This window comes from Uranotaenia lowii, chromosome 2 (assembly GCF_029784155.1).
Source record: "Uranotaenia lowii strain MFRU-FL chromosome 2, ASM2978415v1, whole genome shotgun sequence".
Lineage (NCBI taxonomy): Eukaryota > Metazoa > Arthropoda > Insecta > Diptera > Culicidae > Uranotaenia > Uranotaenia lowii.
The window spans coordinates 23,617,387-23,632,928 of record NC_073692.1 but is presented as its reverse complement, the minus strand read 5'-3'; the positions used below and the strand labels follow the sequence as shown (position 1 = coordinate 23,632,928).

General features: G+C 36.5%; 1 protein-coding gene across 7 annotated transcripts in view; it reads right to left on the bottom strand.

Annotated features, from left to right (window-relative positions):
* LOC129744023 (uncharacterized) overlaps window positions 1–15,542 on the bottom strand; it is a 724,779-nt gene that overhangs the window by 27,979 nt on the left and 681,258 nt on the right. For all 7 annotated transcript variants that reach the window (XM_055736329.1, XM_055736331.1, XM_055736338.1 and 4 more), the window contains one exon: window positions 5,164–5,576. In XM_055736329.1, the coding sequence (XP_055592304.1) occupies window positions 5,164–5,576 (413 nt within the window). The remainder of the gene's footprint in view (window positions 1–5,163; window positions 5,577–15,542) is intronic.

Here is a 15,542-nt window from a genome sequence, read left to right as displayed (position 1 = left end):
AAAAAACCCAAAATTGCACTTCTCTTAACGATGGTATATTTAACTCTTAGTTGCACATACAATGGTCACAATAATGGCACGATACCTGGAGGGCGAAGCCCTTTTGGATGCTGCCGATCCTGGTACAGGTGTCGGTAAGGCTGACGTTGGAGACTTGTTAGCGAGTAGACTAGCCGGTCCAATGACGATGGCGGCCCCTTTTCCTCAAGTACAGCGTCGATCTCGATGGGTCAAGATAGTGGCCTTTCGTAACGGGTGGTCCACCGTCTTGGATCGGTCCGTAAGGTCCGAGGATGTATGGTCGACCGGTACTTCCGAACGTGGGTTAACCGATGTTCGGTGGCGGTTATTCCCGTCGTAGTTGGAGGCAAAAGGTTATTCCAACCAAGGTATTTTGTCCCAAAACAAAAGGGTCCTGTAGTAAGGAGATACTGGCATTAGCGCGCGTCCTTCTTGGCGAGAGCAAAATGGCGGATGAGCGGCGGTTGGCTTACCTGGTTGTTATTTGCACTAACAAACTTTCTTATGCGTACACTGCGGTGGTTTTTAGCAAAGTGAGCCAGCACCAGGAAGCCGCATTTGACCGGCCTTGAACCGCGAGTTTCGGTCGTTGCTCTCGCTTCGCGATCGCTCTTCGCTTGTCGTATCATCGTGGCGTCGCTGCTGATCGTGTGAATACCCGGAAGCATCGACTATCCAAGTTGGCCCTCTGGTTGTGAGTTGATAAACCATTCTGGCTGCATGCTGTTGACGTTCGTTGTGCAGGCGTTCGATGCTTCGAAGGCGGATTTTTGGGGAAAAACTTCACACACACTAGTCACTTACTGCGATATACTACTGATTTTTGAAAAAGCTACGTTAAACCGCGATCAATCTCTACCACCTCGATGAAAGTGTTGTCTGACGCTTACACAGTACAGACATACCTTGAATAGAGTTCAGCTCCTTACCAAGGAAATGATTACAGATTTGTGTGAAGCTGTCAAATGTTTAACATCTTGAGTAGAGTTCATCTCCTTGCCAAGAATTATGTTCAACGACTAGAGTGAGCTTGATTCATTACCAAGTAACAACAGTAAACTTTGAGTGAAAAATTTAACATCTTGAGTAGAGTTTAGTTACTTGTCATGAAATTTTTTCAAAACCTTAAGTAGAGTTAAGCTCATTGCCAAGGCTATAACGCTGAACTTAGAGAACGGATGACCTTCGTGAATAGAGTAAAGCTCCTTGCCAAGAAGCATTTTTGAAACTTTGAGCAGAGTTAAGTTCAATGATGTTTTGCATAAAAAGATAAAGTTGATCAGTTGTCGCAATTCGCATACCCTCGAGTTGAAACTTGTAGAAAAATCAAACATAAAATTGCAAGTAATTCGAGAAAATCCCTGGATTCATTAATGAGGCAGACATGATAAACAAAAATACAAAATTTATTATTTTACAGAAAAATAAATACACCTAATTTGCAAAGACACGTCTGCATGCTCATAATTGCAGATTATACTGTTCAGGACAAAGAGGTTTTCACTGAAATTTTATAAAAGGCAAACTTTCTGACATTTGACATCAGTTAAGTCGTCTTAATATTTGCTACGAGTGGATGGATTAACTGCAGCATTTTGAACTTTTTATTTCATTTAATTTTTAAATAACCCCAGTTATTGGATGTAAACTGTAAACTGTAAACTGTAAACTGGAAGACAAAAAAATCGAAATGTAAATGAAAATTTTTGTCAGTCTTTGGTTTAACTTTTTTTTTAAGTATTATGTTTTCAGTGTGTGGCTTATAGTGAGCAAAACAAAACACAAAAAAACATGATGTTTTTAGTTCAAGCTGAATAAAACACTTATCTGGAACTTTTGCCGAAAGTTTCGCGAGTATAATTCCAAGTTGCTGTGATTGACGACTCTAAGTGCAAGTTCACTCACATTTTCAAGATCTTTGTCCTTAAATTTTTTTAACAACACGTATTGTAGTTTCACATGCTGTGATGCAAAAGTAGCAATATTTCTATTACATACGGCTGAAATAGAAACAGTGCTGTAAAAAATACAAGGTCTTGAAAACATTTTTGCATTGTAAAATTTTCAAAATGTCAATATTTTTACCATTTTTTCCCAACACCAGTGAACTTGCTCTAAGATAAGTTCATTCGTGTTGGGAAAAAGCGGTAGAAATTTTGACACTTGTTGACTCGAACTCGCGGACGTCCGCTCAGGGGGCAACTGACTTGCCAACTGAGCTATATCACAAACCCAATCCTACACAGGGCATAATTTTTGTACACATATGGAAAGTGTGTTCTCCATGTCAAGGACGGCGTGCGAAGTGCAACAACGTCCTGTTGGTGTTCGGGACCCAACGGGCAACACCACAACGCTGCCGTAATATGCCGAAGTGACGTATATGCCATTTCCAGATCTCATCATTATGAGTGTCTATCGCCTTTCCCCCACTTTCCACTTCTCCGGGACCCCTCATTCCTCATAAAATGTGATCTGTATACAGTATACCATTTCATGATTAGTTGTGGAGAAGTGGAAAGTGGGGTAAGGGCGAAAGACACTCTTAAAGACGAGATCTGGGAATGGCATATACGTCACTTCGGCATATCACGGCAGGACGGTCCTCCTGCAAGATAGTGGGATTAGCTGCGGCGAAATCGACCTAAGACTCATTGACTTCGCCGCCTCCAAACGAATGGCCATACTAGTACCATTTTCCAGCACCGCCTTCCACACAAGTACACCTTGAGATCTCCGTACCAAACGCAATTACAGATCGATCACGTTTTGATAGGCAGCCGGCACTTCTCGAACATTATCGACGTCGAGACGTCAATATCAACCTGAGGTCACGGCAGACTACGTGCAATCTCTCGAAGCGGCGCTGCCGGCAGAGGGCGAACTAGACGAAGCCCCTCTCGAGGACTGTTGGGATAGCATCAAGACAGTGCTGCGGAGAACGTCATCGGTCGGAACGACGGACGACTGGTTCGATGACGAGTGTAGGAGGGTGATGGACGAAGAGGATTTCGTGCGGGAAGAGCACGATTTTCAAAAGATCCAGTAAACTTACCTGCTTTGCCGACGACATTGATATAGTCGGCAGATCATCTGCGACAGTGGAGGAGATCTACCACAAACTGAAACGCGAAGCAGGAAGGATTGAGCGATGACGAAGTACACGATGGCCTGTGGATCCGAGACCGACCGAGTCCGCTTGTCCAGTAATATCAAGGTCACGATCGACGGCGACGATCTGAAGATAGTCGAAGACTTTGTCTATTTCGGCTCACTGGTGAACGCAGACAATGACACCAGCCGTGAAATCGGGCAGCGAATGATCTGCGGAAGTCGTGCCTACTATGAACTCCACAAGCAACTGCGGTCGAGAAGACTTAATCCTCGCACGAAGTGTAACCTGTACATGACACTCATTAGACCGGTTGTCCTCTACGGGCATGAGACATGGATATTAGACTGAGTCGATTTGGGGTCATTTTTGAATTTCTCAAACCCTGGGGTCTAAAAAGCTTCGTCTTGGTCCAAAACTCATCCATGATTTTTTGTAGAATTTTTAAGTAACGTTTACATGAGTAAATTTGAACTTTTTTGTTTGTATGGGAAAATTGAATATTTTGTACTGAAAAATCTACATCATTTTTGTTTCTTCAGTGGAACCAAGCACGCTGACAGTTTTTTTGCCAATTTATAAAATTCCCAAAAGAAAATTTTCGCTAAACAACTTTGTTGAAGACCGTAACTTCGTATCTTATTAAACGAAATAGTTATTAGCTATTTTGCAGAGGTATGTCTTTTCGCATTGATAAACAATAAATTCAATTGACACCACTGCTTGTGCCCCGCGAAGTATTGCTTGAAAAGAAGTCAAACAATACCTCGCAAGGCACCCAGCAGTGGTGTCTATTGAATTTATTGTTTATCGATGCCAAAAGACATACTCCTGTTAAACAGCTAATAACTTTTTTGTCTAATTTGATACGAAGTTACGGTCTTCGACAAAGTTGTTCAACAGAAAATTTCCTTTGAAGAATTTATAAATTGGCACAAAAACCATTAGCAGGCTCGGTTGCACAGAAGAAACAAAAATTATGATAATTTTTCAGTACAAAATATTCAATTTTCCCATACAAACCTAAAAGTCCACATTTATTCATGTAAACGTTACTTAAAAATTCTGCAAAAAATCATGGATGAGTTTTGAACCAAGACGAAGCTTTTTAGACCCCAGGGTTTGAGAAATTCAAAAATTAACCCAAATCAACTCAGTCTAATGGATATTGTTCGAGGAGGACCTGCGCACACTCGGAGTATTCGGGCAAAGAGTGTTAAGAAACATCTTTGGCGGCGTTTAGTAGAGCGCAGTGTGGAGGCGAAGGATGAACCATGAGCTCGCGCGACTCTACGGCGAACCCAGAATGCAGAAGGTGTTGAAGACTGGCCGGATACGCTGGGCAGGACATGTTGCGAGAATGCCGGACGACTGTCCTGCAAAACAGGTGTTCGCTACGAATTCGGTAGGAGCGAGACGAGCAGGGGCGAATGTGGGATGGCAGAGAAATTGGTGGACGGACCAGTGTCATGGACTGAGTAAATTTTTGAAATTTTGATGGTCAAGCTATGTCGTGAGACGGAGTACTAAATAAAATAAATATATTCGGTAAAACTAGTATTTTTCTGTACACCCGCGATTAGCCGACCTTTCCCACTAATGATTCGAGTCAAATAACTGATACTAAGTTAGAAGGAAAGAAATTCACTAATTTTTTTTTCCCTTTCGGCAGAAGAGCAGCATTTTTTTTTAAAGATTTGAAATCGTTGAAGCTAAGTTGTTTGGACTAAGAGTTTAAGTTTAAGTTCTAAAAGTTAATCGAAGTAAATTCAAGCTCTTAGGTACACAGGTTATCCAATGCCAGTCCGCCAACTCAGTATGATAAAATGATAAAAAAAAAGTTATTCAATCCATAGAAATAACGAAAAATCGCATTCATTTTGACTATTTTTGCAACGTAACAATTAATATTACCTAGCGAATATTGACATTTTTAAATATGTAACAATTGTAACAATAATCGAAAAACAGATAGTATTACGGTAGAAATTAAACATACAATAGGTTCTAACTCGCAACTCGACACTTACCGATGAATGAGTGGTTCGATTTTGGTGAGCTGTTTCTGTTTGTGATCGGCGCTTCCCCGCCTCTTGGAAGGCGAAAGGGGCCTCGAGGGTCGTCTCAGGGTGGCCGTCTTGCTACTTCCGCTCTGCTGCTGTTGCTGTTGCTGCCTCAGGTGGTGCTGTTCCTGTTCCCGCTCGATGCTGAGTGACGGAATGACGGCAATGGTGGGAGTTGGCTTCACAATTCCTGTCGCCACCGGAGGTCCACTTGGCAACAAAGGCTGGGAAATGGAACCGACTGCGGCCGCTGGACTTGACAGCTGAGATATGGCGATGGCTGAGGACGACGATGGCGACGTCATGGGGCCGACGATGCTTGTTTGCTGAGGCATCACACCTTGCAACGGGTTCACCGCTCCCGGAAGTGGTGGCAGAGGCTGCGTTGTCGTGGGGGAAGGTGGAAAAGGTGAAAACAGAAATCAAATATTAATCACCGGTGTGGACGTGCTGCTACGCTAACATGGATGGATTTCGCTGAAAGGAAGTCCGGTTCAGATTTGCTCAATAAACATGTGATGTGAATGGTTTTTCCCTCTGTAGAAATTTATTGATGGACTAAATGCTCCATGCTGTTGCTCTTGAAATTAATGGTTTTCAAATGACATTTATACTTTCGAATTGAATTTTGAAAAGGTATCTGGAACATCTTGGTTATGATCAGTTTGGCTGTTGATAATAAATTGTTACTGGTACGATTGAATAAAAAAAAATGACAAAAATGACAAAAAATGACAAAAATGACAAAAATGACAAAAATGACAAAAATGACAAAAATGACAAAAATGACAAAAATGACAAAAATGACAAAAATGACAAAAATGACAAAAATGACAAAAATGACAAAAATGACAAAAATGACAAAAATGACAAAAATGACAAAAATGACAAAAATGACAAAAATGACAAAAATGACAAAAATGACAAAAATGACAAAAATGACAAAAATGACAAAAATGACAAAAATGACAAAAATGACAAAAATGACAAAAATGACAAAAATGACAAAAATGACAAAAATGACAAAAATGACAAAAATGACAAAAATGACAAAAATGACAAAAATGACAAAAATGACAAAAATGACAAAAATGACAAAAATGACAAAAATGACAAAAATGACAAAAATGACAACAATGACAACAATGACAAAAATGACAAAAATGACAAAAATGACAAAAATGACAAAAATGACAAAAATGACAAAAATGACAAAAATGACAAAAATGACAAAAATGACAAAAATGACAAAAATGACAAAAATGACAAAAATGACAAAAATGACAAAAATGACAAAAATGACAAAAATGACAAAAATGACAAAAATGACAAAAATGACAAAAATGACAAAAATGACAAAAATGACAAAAATGACAAAAATGACAAAAATGACAAAAATGACAAAAATGACAAAAATGACAAAAATGACAAAAATGACAAAAATGACAAAAATGACAAAAATGACAAAAATGACAAAAATGACAAAAATGACAAAAATGACAAAAATGACAAAAATGACAAAAATGACAAAAATGACAAAAATGACAAAAATGACAAAAATGACAAAAATGACAAAAATGACAAAAATGACAAAAATGACAAAAATGACAAAAATGACAAAAATGACAAAAATGACAAAAATGACAAAAATGACAAAATTGACAAAAATGACAAAAATGACAAAAATGACAAAAATGAGAAAAATGACAAAAATGACAAAAATGACAAAAATGACAAAAATGACAAAAATGAAAAAAATGACAAAAATGACAAAAATGACAAAAATGACAAAAATGACAAAAATGACAAAAATGACAAAAATGACAAAAATGACAAAAATGACAAAAATGACAAAAATGACAAAAATGACAAAAATGACAAAAATGACAAAAATGACAAAAATGACAAAAATGAAAAAAATGACAAAAATGACAAAAATGACAAAAATGACAAAAATGACAAAAATGACAAAAATGACAAAAATGACAAAAATGACAAAAATGACAAAAATGACAAAAATGACAAAAATGACAAAAATGACAAAAATGACAAAAATGACAAAAATGACAAAAATGACAAAAATGACAAAAATGACAAAAATGACAAAAATGACAAAAATGACAAAAATGACAAAAATGACAAAAATGACAAAAATGACAAAAATGACAAAAATGACAAAAATGACAAAAATGACAAAAATGACAAAAATGACAAAAATGACAAAAATGACAAAAATGACAAAAATGACAAAAATGACAAAAATGACAAAAATGACAAAAATGACAAAAATGACAAAAATGACAAAAATGACAAAAATGACAAAAATGACAAAAATGACAAAAATGACAAAAATGACAAAAATGACAAAAATGACAAAAATGACAAAAATGACAAAAATGACAAAAATGACAAAAATGATAAAAATGATAAAAATGATAAAAATGACAAAAATGACAAAAATGACAAAAATGACAAAAATGACAAAAATGAAAAAAATGACAAAAATGACAAAAATGACAAAAATGACAAAAATGACAAAAATGACAAAAATGACAAAAATGACAAAAATGACAAAAATGACAAAAATGACAAAAATGACAAAAATGACAAAAATGACAAAAATGACAAAAATGACAAAAATGACAAAAATGACAAAAATGACAAAAATGACAAAAATGACAAAAATGACAAAAATGACAAAAATGACAAAAATGACAAAAATGACAAAAATGACAAAAATGACAAAAATGACAAAAATGACAAAAATGACAAAAATGACAAAAATGACAAAAATGACAAAAATGACAAAAATGACAAAAATGACAAAAATGACAAAAATGACAAAAATGACAAAAATGACAAAAATGACAAAAATGACAAAAATGACAAAAATGACAAAAATGACAAAAATGACAAAAATGACAAAAATGACAAAAATGACAAAAATGACAAAAATTACAAAAATGACAAAAACGGCATAAATCATAAATGTGACTAAAATTACAATCAGTTGAAAAACTTGAAGAATTATTGCGACGCTTCAAAATCTATGAAGCTGTCTCAAACTGTTTAGTTTTTAACCAACATTCTATCTAATAGGTGGTCAAATGGATCCTATTAACAAGATTGTTCCAGGGAAAATTATCAACCATCAGCGCTTCCACCAATAAAGCTTTTTAAAAGCTTCCACACTGACCATTCCAGTATCAAAAGAAACTGGAATAATTGATTGAAACAGCTATAAATCAATCTTCTGCGGGCAACATCTTCGCTTCGATGATACTATCTCCCACCCATGCAATGGAGAAGATGCTGACCAGATAACGAAATTAATAATTTCTTCTTTCAATTAAACGAGGCTAACCTCCACTCGGATAAGTTCCTGTTTCAATTTTCCTTTCAACCGTAGCTATCCATTTCAGATACCTTGGGGACCAAACAGGGGGGCGAAGGGAATTTAAGAAATTTTCCAGCCGGTATCCCTTTTTTATCCTACTCGGTTGAATCGAAACCCCGGAAGGTTTCGGGAAGAGATGTTCCGTTTTATTTCTCTGGTGGCTGTTTGGGCGATGTCATTTCTTTTGATAGTTTATTTAACATGAAAACCGCAAGAGATAAACCCCTTTTTCGGTTTTCCCCCTGGAAAGATTGCGATGGATGAAATTAAATAGGAATACCATTCAGTGTGAGTTACTTTTGGGAATGAAACCTTTCAGGAAGAATGGGAAGCAGATTTCATACATTGAACACAGTACATTTTAAATGAGTTGTTTCTTAAGATGAATGAAATACGACTTCGAAATTAAAAAAAAACAATATTTACAAAATTATTGTAAGTTCCGAATTATAAGTTCCCAAAAATACATTTGAAAGTGACATTTAAAATGGAAATACCTAAGTTAAAAAAAAAAACAAATTAAACTGATCGATATGTCACTTTAAAGTTCGTAGTTTAGTTAAAAATAGTTTATACACGAAGCTCACATGCACTGTACTTCACATGTCCGTCTACTCAAATTTTCCTTTAACGATTGTAGGTTCGCATAAACTAAACTTCTTCTTGCTGACTCGCACAAACTTCCGGAAGAACGGAACAAAAATGTAAAGTTGATAACGTTGCTCTCATGCAATCACGATGGTTCTAACGATTTCGATGATCGTCTATCTCTGTGCCCCTACCTATTCTCAGCTTTCGCCTCAGCGAAGATTTCGGAATCGTTGTTGGAATTCGACTATTTGGAATTGTTGTTAGAATTCGACAACCTAGCTAGAACGCTTGGAGAAGTATTTCGAGCTTCTTGAGCTCCCGAAAAACGACCTTCGCAATGAAGGCAGTTGTCAAGCACGGAGCTGTGCGTGTGACTTGGGACTCAATAAAGAGCAATATAAAGTGTCCAAATTATTTTGTTATCGTTTCTTTAATTTTTCTGGTTAAAATTCAACGTAAACAAATCGTAGTTATTTTTAAAATATTGTTTATTATTATCTTTTAAATTGTTGTTAACGTTGCGCTGGTAAAAAAAAAAAGTTTTTCGAATTTGTTTGTTTTGTGTATTTTTACGTTTCATAAACAACTAGCTTGGCTCTGGAGTATTCAAATAGGTGTCTACATTCAAATAAGTTGTAAAATATGGAGAACGCAAAAATTTCTGGTTCCATTCCGTTATCCATCCGGAAACTGGTTGTTCGTGATGTCAATAGCGGTCAAACGCACCGAGAAGTGGCCAAGCACTACGAAATCAGCAAGACAGCGCTATCAAAAATCATGAAGAAGATGGAAACGTCCGGATCCGTAGTGGATCGCCCGGGAAGAGGACGGAAGCCCAAGACAGATGCCAGAACGGACAAAACAATCTTTTTTGAGGTGAAGAAAAACCCAAAAATTACGTCGCCGCATCCAAGCGAAGGAGTACCATAGCAGGATCGCAGTGAGAAGGCCAGGTGAACAAGGCTAAATTGACGGCATCATGACAGCTGAGTCATATTGCAATATCCTGCGGGAAAACCTCGAGGTATCTCTCATCAAGACGGGCCTCGAGCGCATCGTTTTCCAGCAGGATAACGATCCGAAGCATACGGCCAAGCTGACGAAGTCATTTTCCCGTTCATGCCGCATCAAACCCCTTGAACGGCCTTCACAAAGTCCTGATCTGAACTCCATCGAAAATCTGTAGGCCATCCTCGATGCTCGGATCGATAAGACTGGGTGTGACAAATAAAAATATTTATTTTGATGCCCTGAGCGTGCATGGGAAGAGCTCGACCCACAACACTTTCACAACCTTGTTGAAAGTATGCCGAAGAGCTTGCAGGATGTGTTGAAGGCTTAAGGAGGTCATACCCATTATTAAATCGTTCTTGTTTGCCTTCAGTTTGATTTATTTTAAGCTGTACTGATCTGGACACTTAATTTTGCCCCTGTTTTTTGGAATAATCACTGATTTTTTTCTGTCAGAAAAAATATCTTTTTAACCAGTGCAACATTATTAAAACTTGAAAAGAACATAATAAATAATATTTTAAAAATGATTACGATGTGTTTTTGTTGAAATTTAACCAGAAAAAAAAGAAATGAAAATGAAAAAATATTTTGATACTTTATTTTGCCTCTCACTGTACCTTGAAAGGAGGCCAAACGCCAGTAAAGCATGGATCATCCAAAATCAGGACGCACTGTTTATTATACCATAGCGCTCCTAGTTTTCGGATCTGGAATGTTTTGACAGTACTTTGTTTGGAAATGTTTGCTGTATCAGTGCTGAAAATTTCATCACGATTCGTTTTGTTTCAAAAAAGTTACACGTAATGGAAGCCGCGAGACGAAAATAAATTTTGGAAACTCACGTCAAAAACCCGACGTGGTCAGGTTCAAAAATCGCGAAATCTGTGAAGATGGTCAAATCAGCCGTGTGCAGAATTCAGACAGGTTCATACCAAGCGTTATATTGGATCTAAGGATCAGAAACTGCATTTGAAGGTGTTGAGAACAATCAAGGTAAACCCAGGGCAGTCGGACTATGACATCGCCAAGAAATTCAATGCCGACCGCTGAGGTCAGTGAATAGGGTGTTCAAACTATGGTGAGTGGTATTCGATGAAAAGTTAGAAATTTTATCAAAACAACATCGAGGTTATTTTTTAAATTATTTTTCCTTTAAAGTGCAGTAAAACCCTACATTTTGAGTACAAAACATTTTTATTCCGTTTACATAGCTCTTAGATAGACCCTTTTTAATACGTCCAGATTTTGCGTGATCCTTGCTTTAAGCCACCGCTGTGCGTTCTTTGTGATTGATCGGTGGACGAAAGCCTATGACAACTTTCCCTCGTCCTACATCCGGCTCAGGTAGTACACTGGTGAAGATGTTAGATTGGCAAGACGATATCAAATTGGTGTTTTGAGTTCGATTCTAACTTCCTTACCGCACTATGTTTTTTTGTTTCTGGGTGCAACTTTCCAATAGAATGAAAAACCCCATACAATGTACTACACAGTATACTTTTCAGCGCATTTTCAACTTCATGTCCATAGAAGGCTTTTTGAGGCCCTATCTGTAACATCAATACTGAGTGATACGATTGACATGTCACCAAAAAGGCTATTTAAGGAACATTTCGTATCTTTCATGCTCTCATTCGAGAGAATCCGGTACCGATTTCCGTTGGAACCTTTGTTCAGCTAAATACTGACTGAGGAGGCACGCGTTTAAGTAGATTTCGGGCTTTTGGTTACTTGGGAATGCTTCTTTAGAGCTAAGTGGGGTAATTATGAACAAGGGGTAATTCCGAACAAACGCCGTAAGCGCCGTTAGGGTCATAGTAGGGTCTCAAAACTGATCAAATGTGATAGTCTGTAATTCTATTGATAAGTTACAGTAATAACTTGCAAATCTAACTATGTAAATTTTGTAGTTACCAGTTACTAACAAAATTCATGTCTCTGAGAAACGAAGATCGTTTTGAGACGTATCTTATTAATTGACTTCCTCATCAATGTAAATGGAGATAAAATGTTGTTTTTGAAAGTTTTAATTTTAGTTATTGATGCTTGATGTGGTCTGATAAGATTTTCTGATGAAAAAAATTCCACCCACGCACAAAGATGTGTTCATATTTACCCTATATTTTTCAAGATGCGGGGTAGTTATGCACACATTTTTTCTGAACATTGGTAGATTAACCCTCATCCGCATTAGATTTCATTACCCTAATCAGCACTTGTGGTGTCAATTTGACACCACAAGCTCAAATCGTTATAACTTTTGGCGTGTTAGACCGATTTAAACAAAACTTACATCAAAAGAAACCTTGTAATGTCAGTAAAATATGTTTAGAACATTATATATAGCTAAAGTTACTAGTTTTCTCGTTATTCAGCATGAAAGAAAAAAAATCCGAAAAAACATGCCTCACGAAAACTGCTGTACTTCATATTTTACACGTCCAAAAAAATATTTGTCTTATGCATATGAAAGCTGAAGTTATTGTCTACATCATAAAGACAAGAAATATTTTTTTAAATTTTTTTTAATGAAATGGTCACAAAAAGTTCAAAAAAGTGGTCTAAAAAACCTACTTTTCATTCGATTGCTAGTAAATACTGATTGAGCGATGGTAGAGTTTTGAAAAAAATATGACTACAAAATGTGTTAAAATTCCAACATTTTGCTGTCTTTAGATTTTTGATGCAACAAAAATTGAGTTTACTGGAATTTTTCAAAGTTCACTACTTTGCGCGATTTTTTTACAAATTGAAATTTCATCTGTTTTTGTGGTCCACCGTCAGGTTGTACCCGGATTATCAGTGCTTTTACTTTGTTTGGACCAACCAAGAGTATATTCATTGGAAAGCACATTTAATCTCCATTCTAGTGAGGTGCTACAATTCACGCTGTGAGATTTCACAAAAATATGAAAATTATAAACATAAAATCATTCCTGAATTTCTAGAACTACAAGCACCTCGTCCAGCAAAACGTGTTTGTTTGCTCTCCGAGTAGGTACGGTGGGTGGTGATTCGGGCAGAGAGCGAAGCCGACAGACGAAATAATGATGCGTGTCGTGACTAGCAAACGTGAACTACTGTCAATAGAAAATTTCCAACTAAGAAACGTACGACACGCATCATTATTTCGTCTGTCGGCTTCGCTCTCTGCCCGAATCACCACCCACCGTACCTACTCGGAGAGCAAACAAACACGTTTTGCTGGACGAGGTGCTTGTAGTTCTAGAAATTCAGGAATGATTTTATGTTTATAATTTTCATATTTTTGTGAAATCTCACAGCGTGAATTGTAGCACCTCACTAGAATGGAGATTAAATGTGCTTTCCAATGAATATACTCTTGGTTGGTCCAAACAAAGTAAAAGCACTGATAATCCGGGTACAACCTGACGGTGGACCACAAAAACAGATGAAATTTCAATTTGTAAAAAAATCGCGCAAAGTAGTGAACTTTGAAAAATTCCAGTAAACTCAATTTTTGTTGCATCAAAAATTTAAAGACAGCAAAATGTTGGAATTTTAATACATTTTGTAGTCATATTTTTTTCAAAACTCTACCATCGCTCAAACAGTATTTACTAGCAATCGAATGAAAAGTAGGTTTTTTAGACCACTTTTTTGAACTTTTTGTGACCATTTCATTAAAAAAAATTTAAAAAAATATTTCTTGTCTTCATGATGTAGGCATTAACTTCAGCTTTCATATGCATAAGGCAAATATTTTTTTGGACGTGTAACATATGAACTACAGCAGTTTTTGTGAGGCATGTTTTTTCAGATTTTTTTTCTTTCATGCTGAATAACGAGAAAACTTGTAACTTTAGCTGTATAAAATGTTCTAAACATATTTTACTGACATTACAAGGTTTCTATTGATATAAGTTTTATATGAAGTTCATAATAATTCAAACGACTTAAATAGATTTTACTTTTGTGGTGTCAAAATGACACCAAAAGTCGGAAAAGGGAGTTTTTTTGTCCAGGCTTCCAGGGTTCGTCCATAAAAAAAGTAAAGATGCAATATTGAAGAACTTTTGAATTCATTTAGGGTTCCCGAAGAAATTTTTGTATTTTGAAGCTTCTGAAAAAAGTTACAAGCCTTCAAACTTGCAATGGTGTCAAAATGACACCCTAATGCGGATGAGGGTTAACAGTTGATCGTAACAGTGTTCATAATTACCCCATCAGAAAAGGGGTAGGCTTGACAGCGGCACGTTATCCAAACAAACGGGAAAATTGTGCCTAAACTGTTTACATTAAAGAGCTACTTGTTTGAGCTGATAGTATAAAAAAACTGAGTAATTTTGTTCATAATTACTCCACCTAGCCCTACTATTTCAGAAGATCACTGCTCACACAGCACTAGTAAATCGCAGGGAGTTCGAACTTTAAGATCAGGAAAACCCCAAATATGCGCACTCCGAATTTTATTGCAAATGCCACAACAATTCTTCAACACTTCAACAATTTTGTTACGGAACCTATTAGGGTCAAGCCCTTGTTTTTGCTTCTGAAGATGGCGGAGCCGGCGTTATTCAATTCAATGCTTAAAAGCTTTGTTATGTTCATAAACATTATTATGAGAGCTATATAGATAGAAATTTGACGTTTTTGAGGATGAGTTCCTCATTTTTTGTTTAACTTTAAAATTTTGTTTAGCTTTAAAATTTTGGGAATGACTTAAAATCACATGAAACCTCCACAATGTGGGTATTGGGTGAAAGGGCTAAACGAGTATAAGTCGAATGTTGCTTTCTAACGCCATCTTTAAATCAAAGAACTTTTTCTGCTTTTTCGACTTCTACTTGTTTAGGCTTTTCACCCAATACCCATATTGTTGGAATTTTATACAATTTTCAGTTACAGCATTTTGAAGTGCAGTGGAAGTGAATTTTGAGTTCCTCTAGCCCTTTCACCCAATACTACTGCTGCCATCCGTCCCGCAAAAGCGGGACACGTCCCGCTTTTTTATTGAATGTCCCGCTAACCCACTTTTTTCTCAAAATTTCCCGCTTTTTTTCTTGGAAAACTTTTATAAAGTTTACTAACTTACACTAAAAAAAAATCAAACTTTAGCCTCAAATTGAATTAATTAATTCAACACAGACTTCTAAGACGGAAAATTGAAGTGTTGTAGGTGAATATTGTCTAAAAAATATATATGGGATTCATTACGAGGTTTCCAAAACTTTAAATTGAGTAAAAATGGGTCCAACCCAAGAGAGATACTCCAGGAAAATATCATAAAACCCCCTTTAAAACCTTTGGAGTACTATAATTTAAAAAAATATTTCGTAGAAGCATTACTGTCCACTTCCTTGCACTTTGTTTCAAGATTACC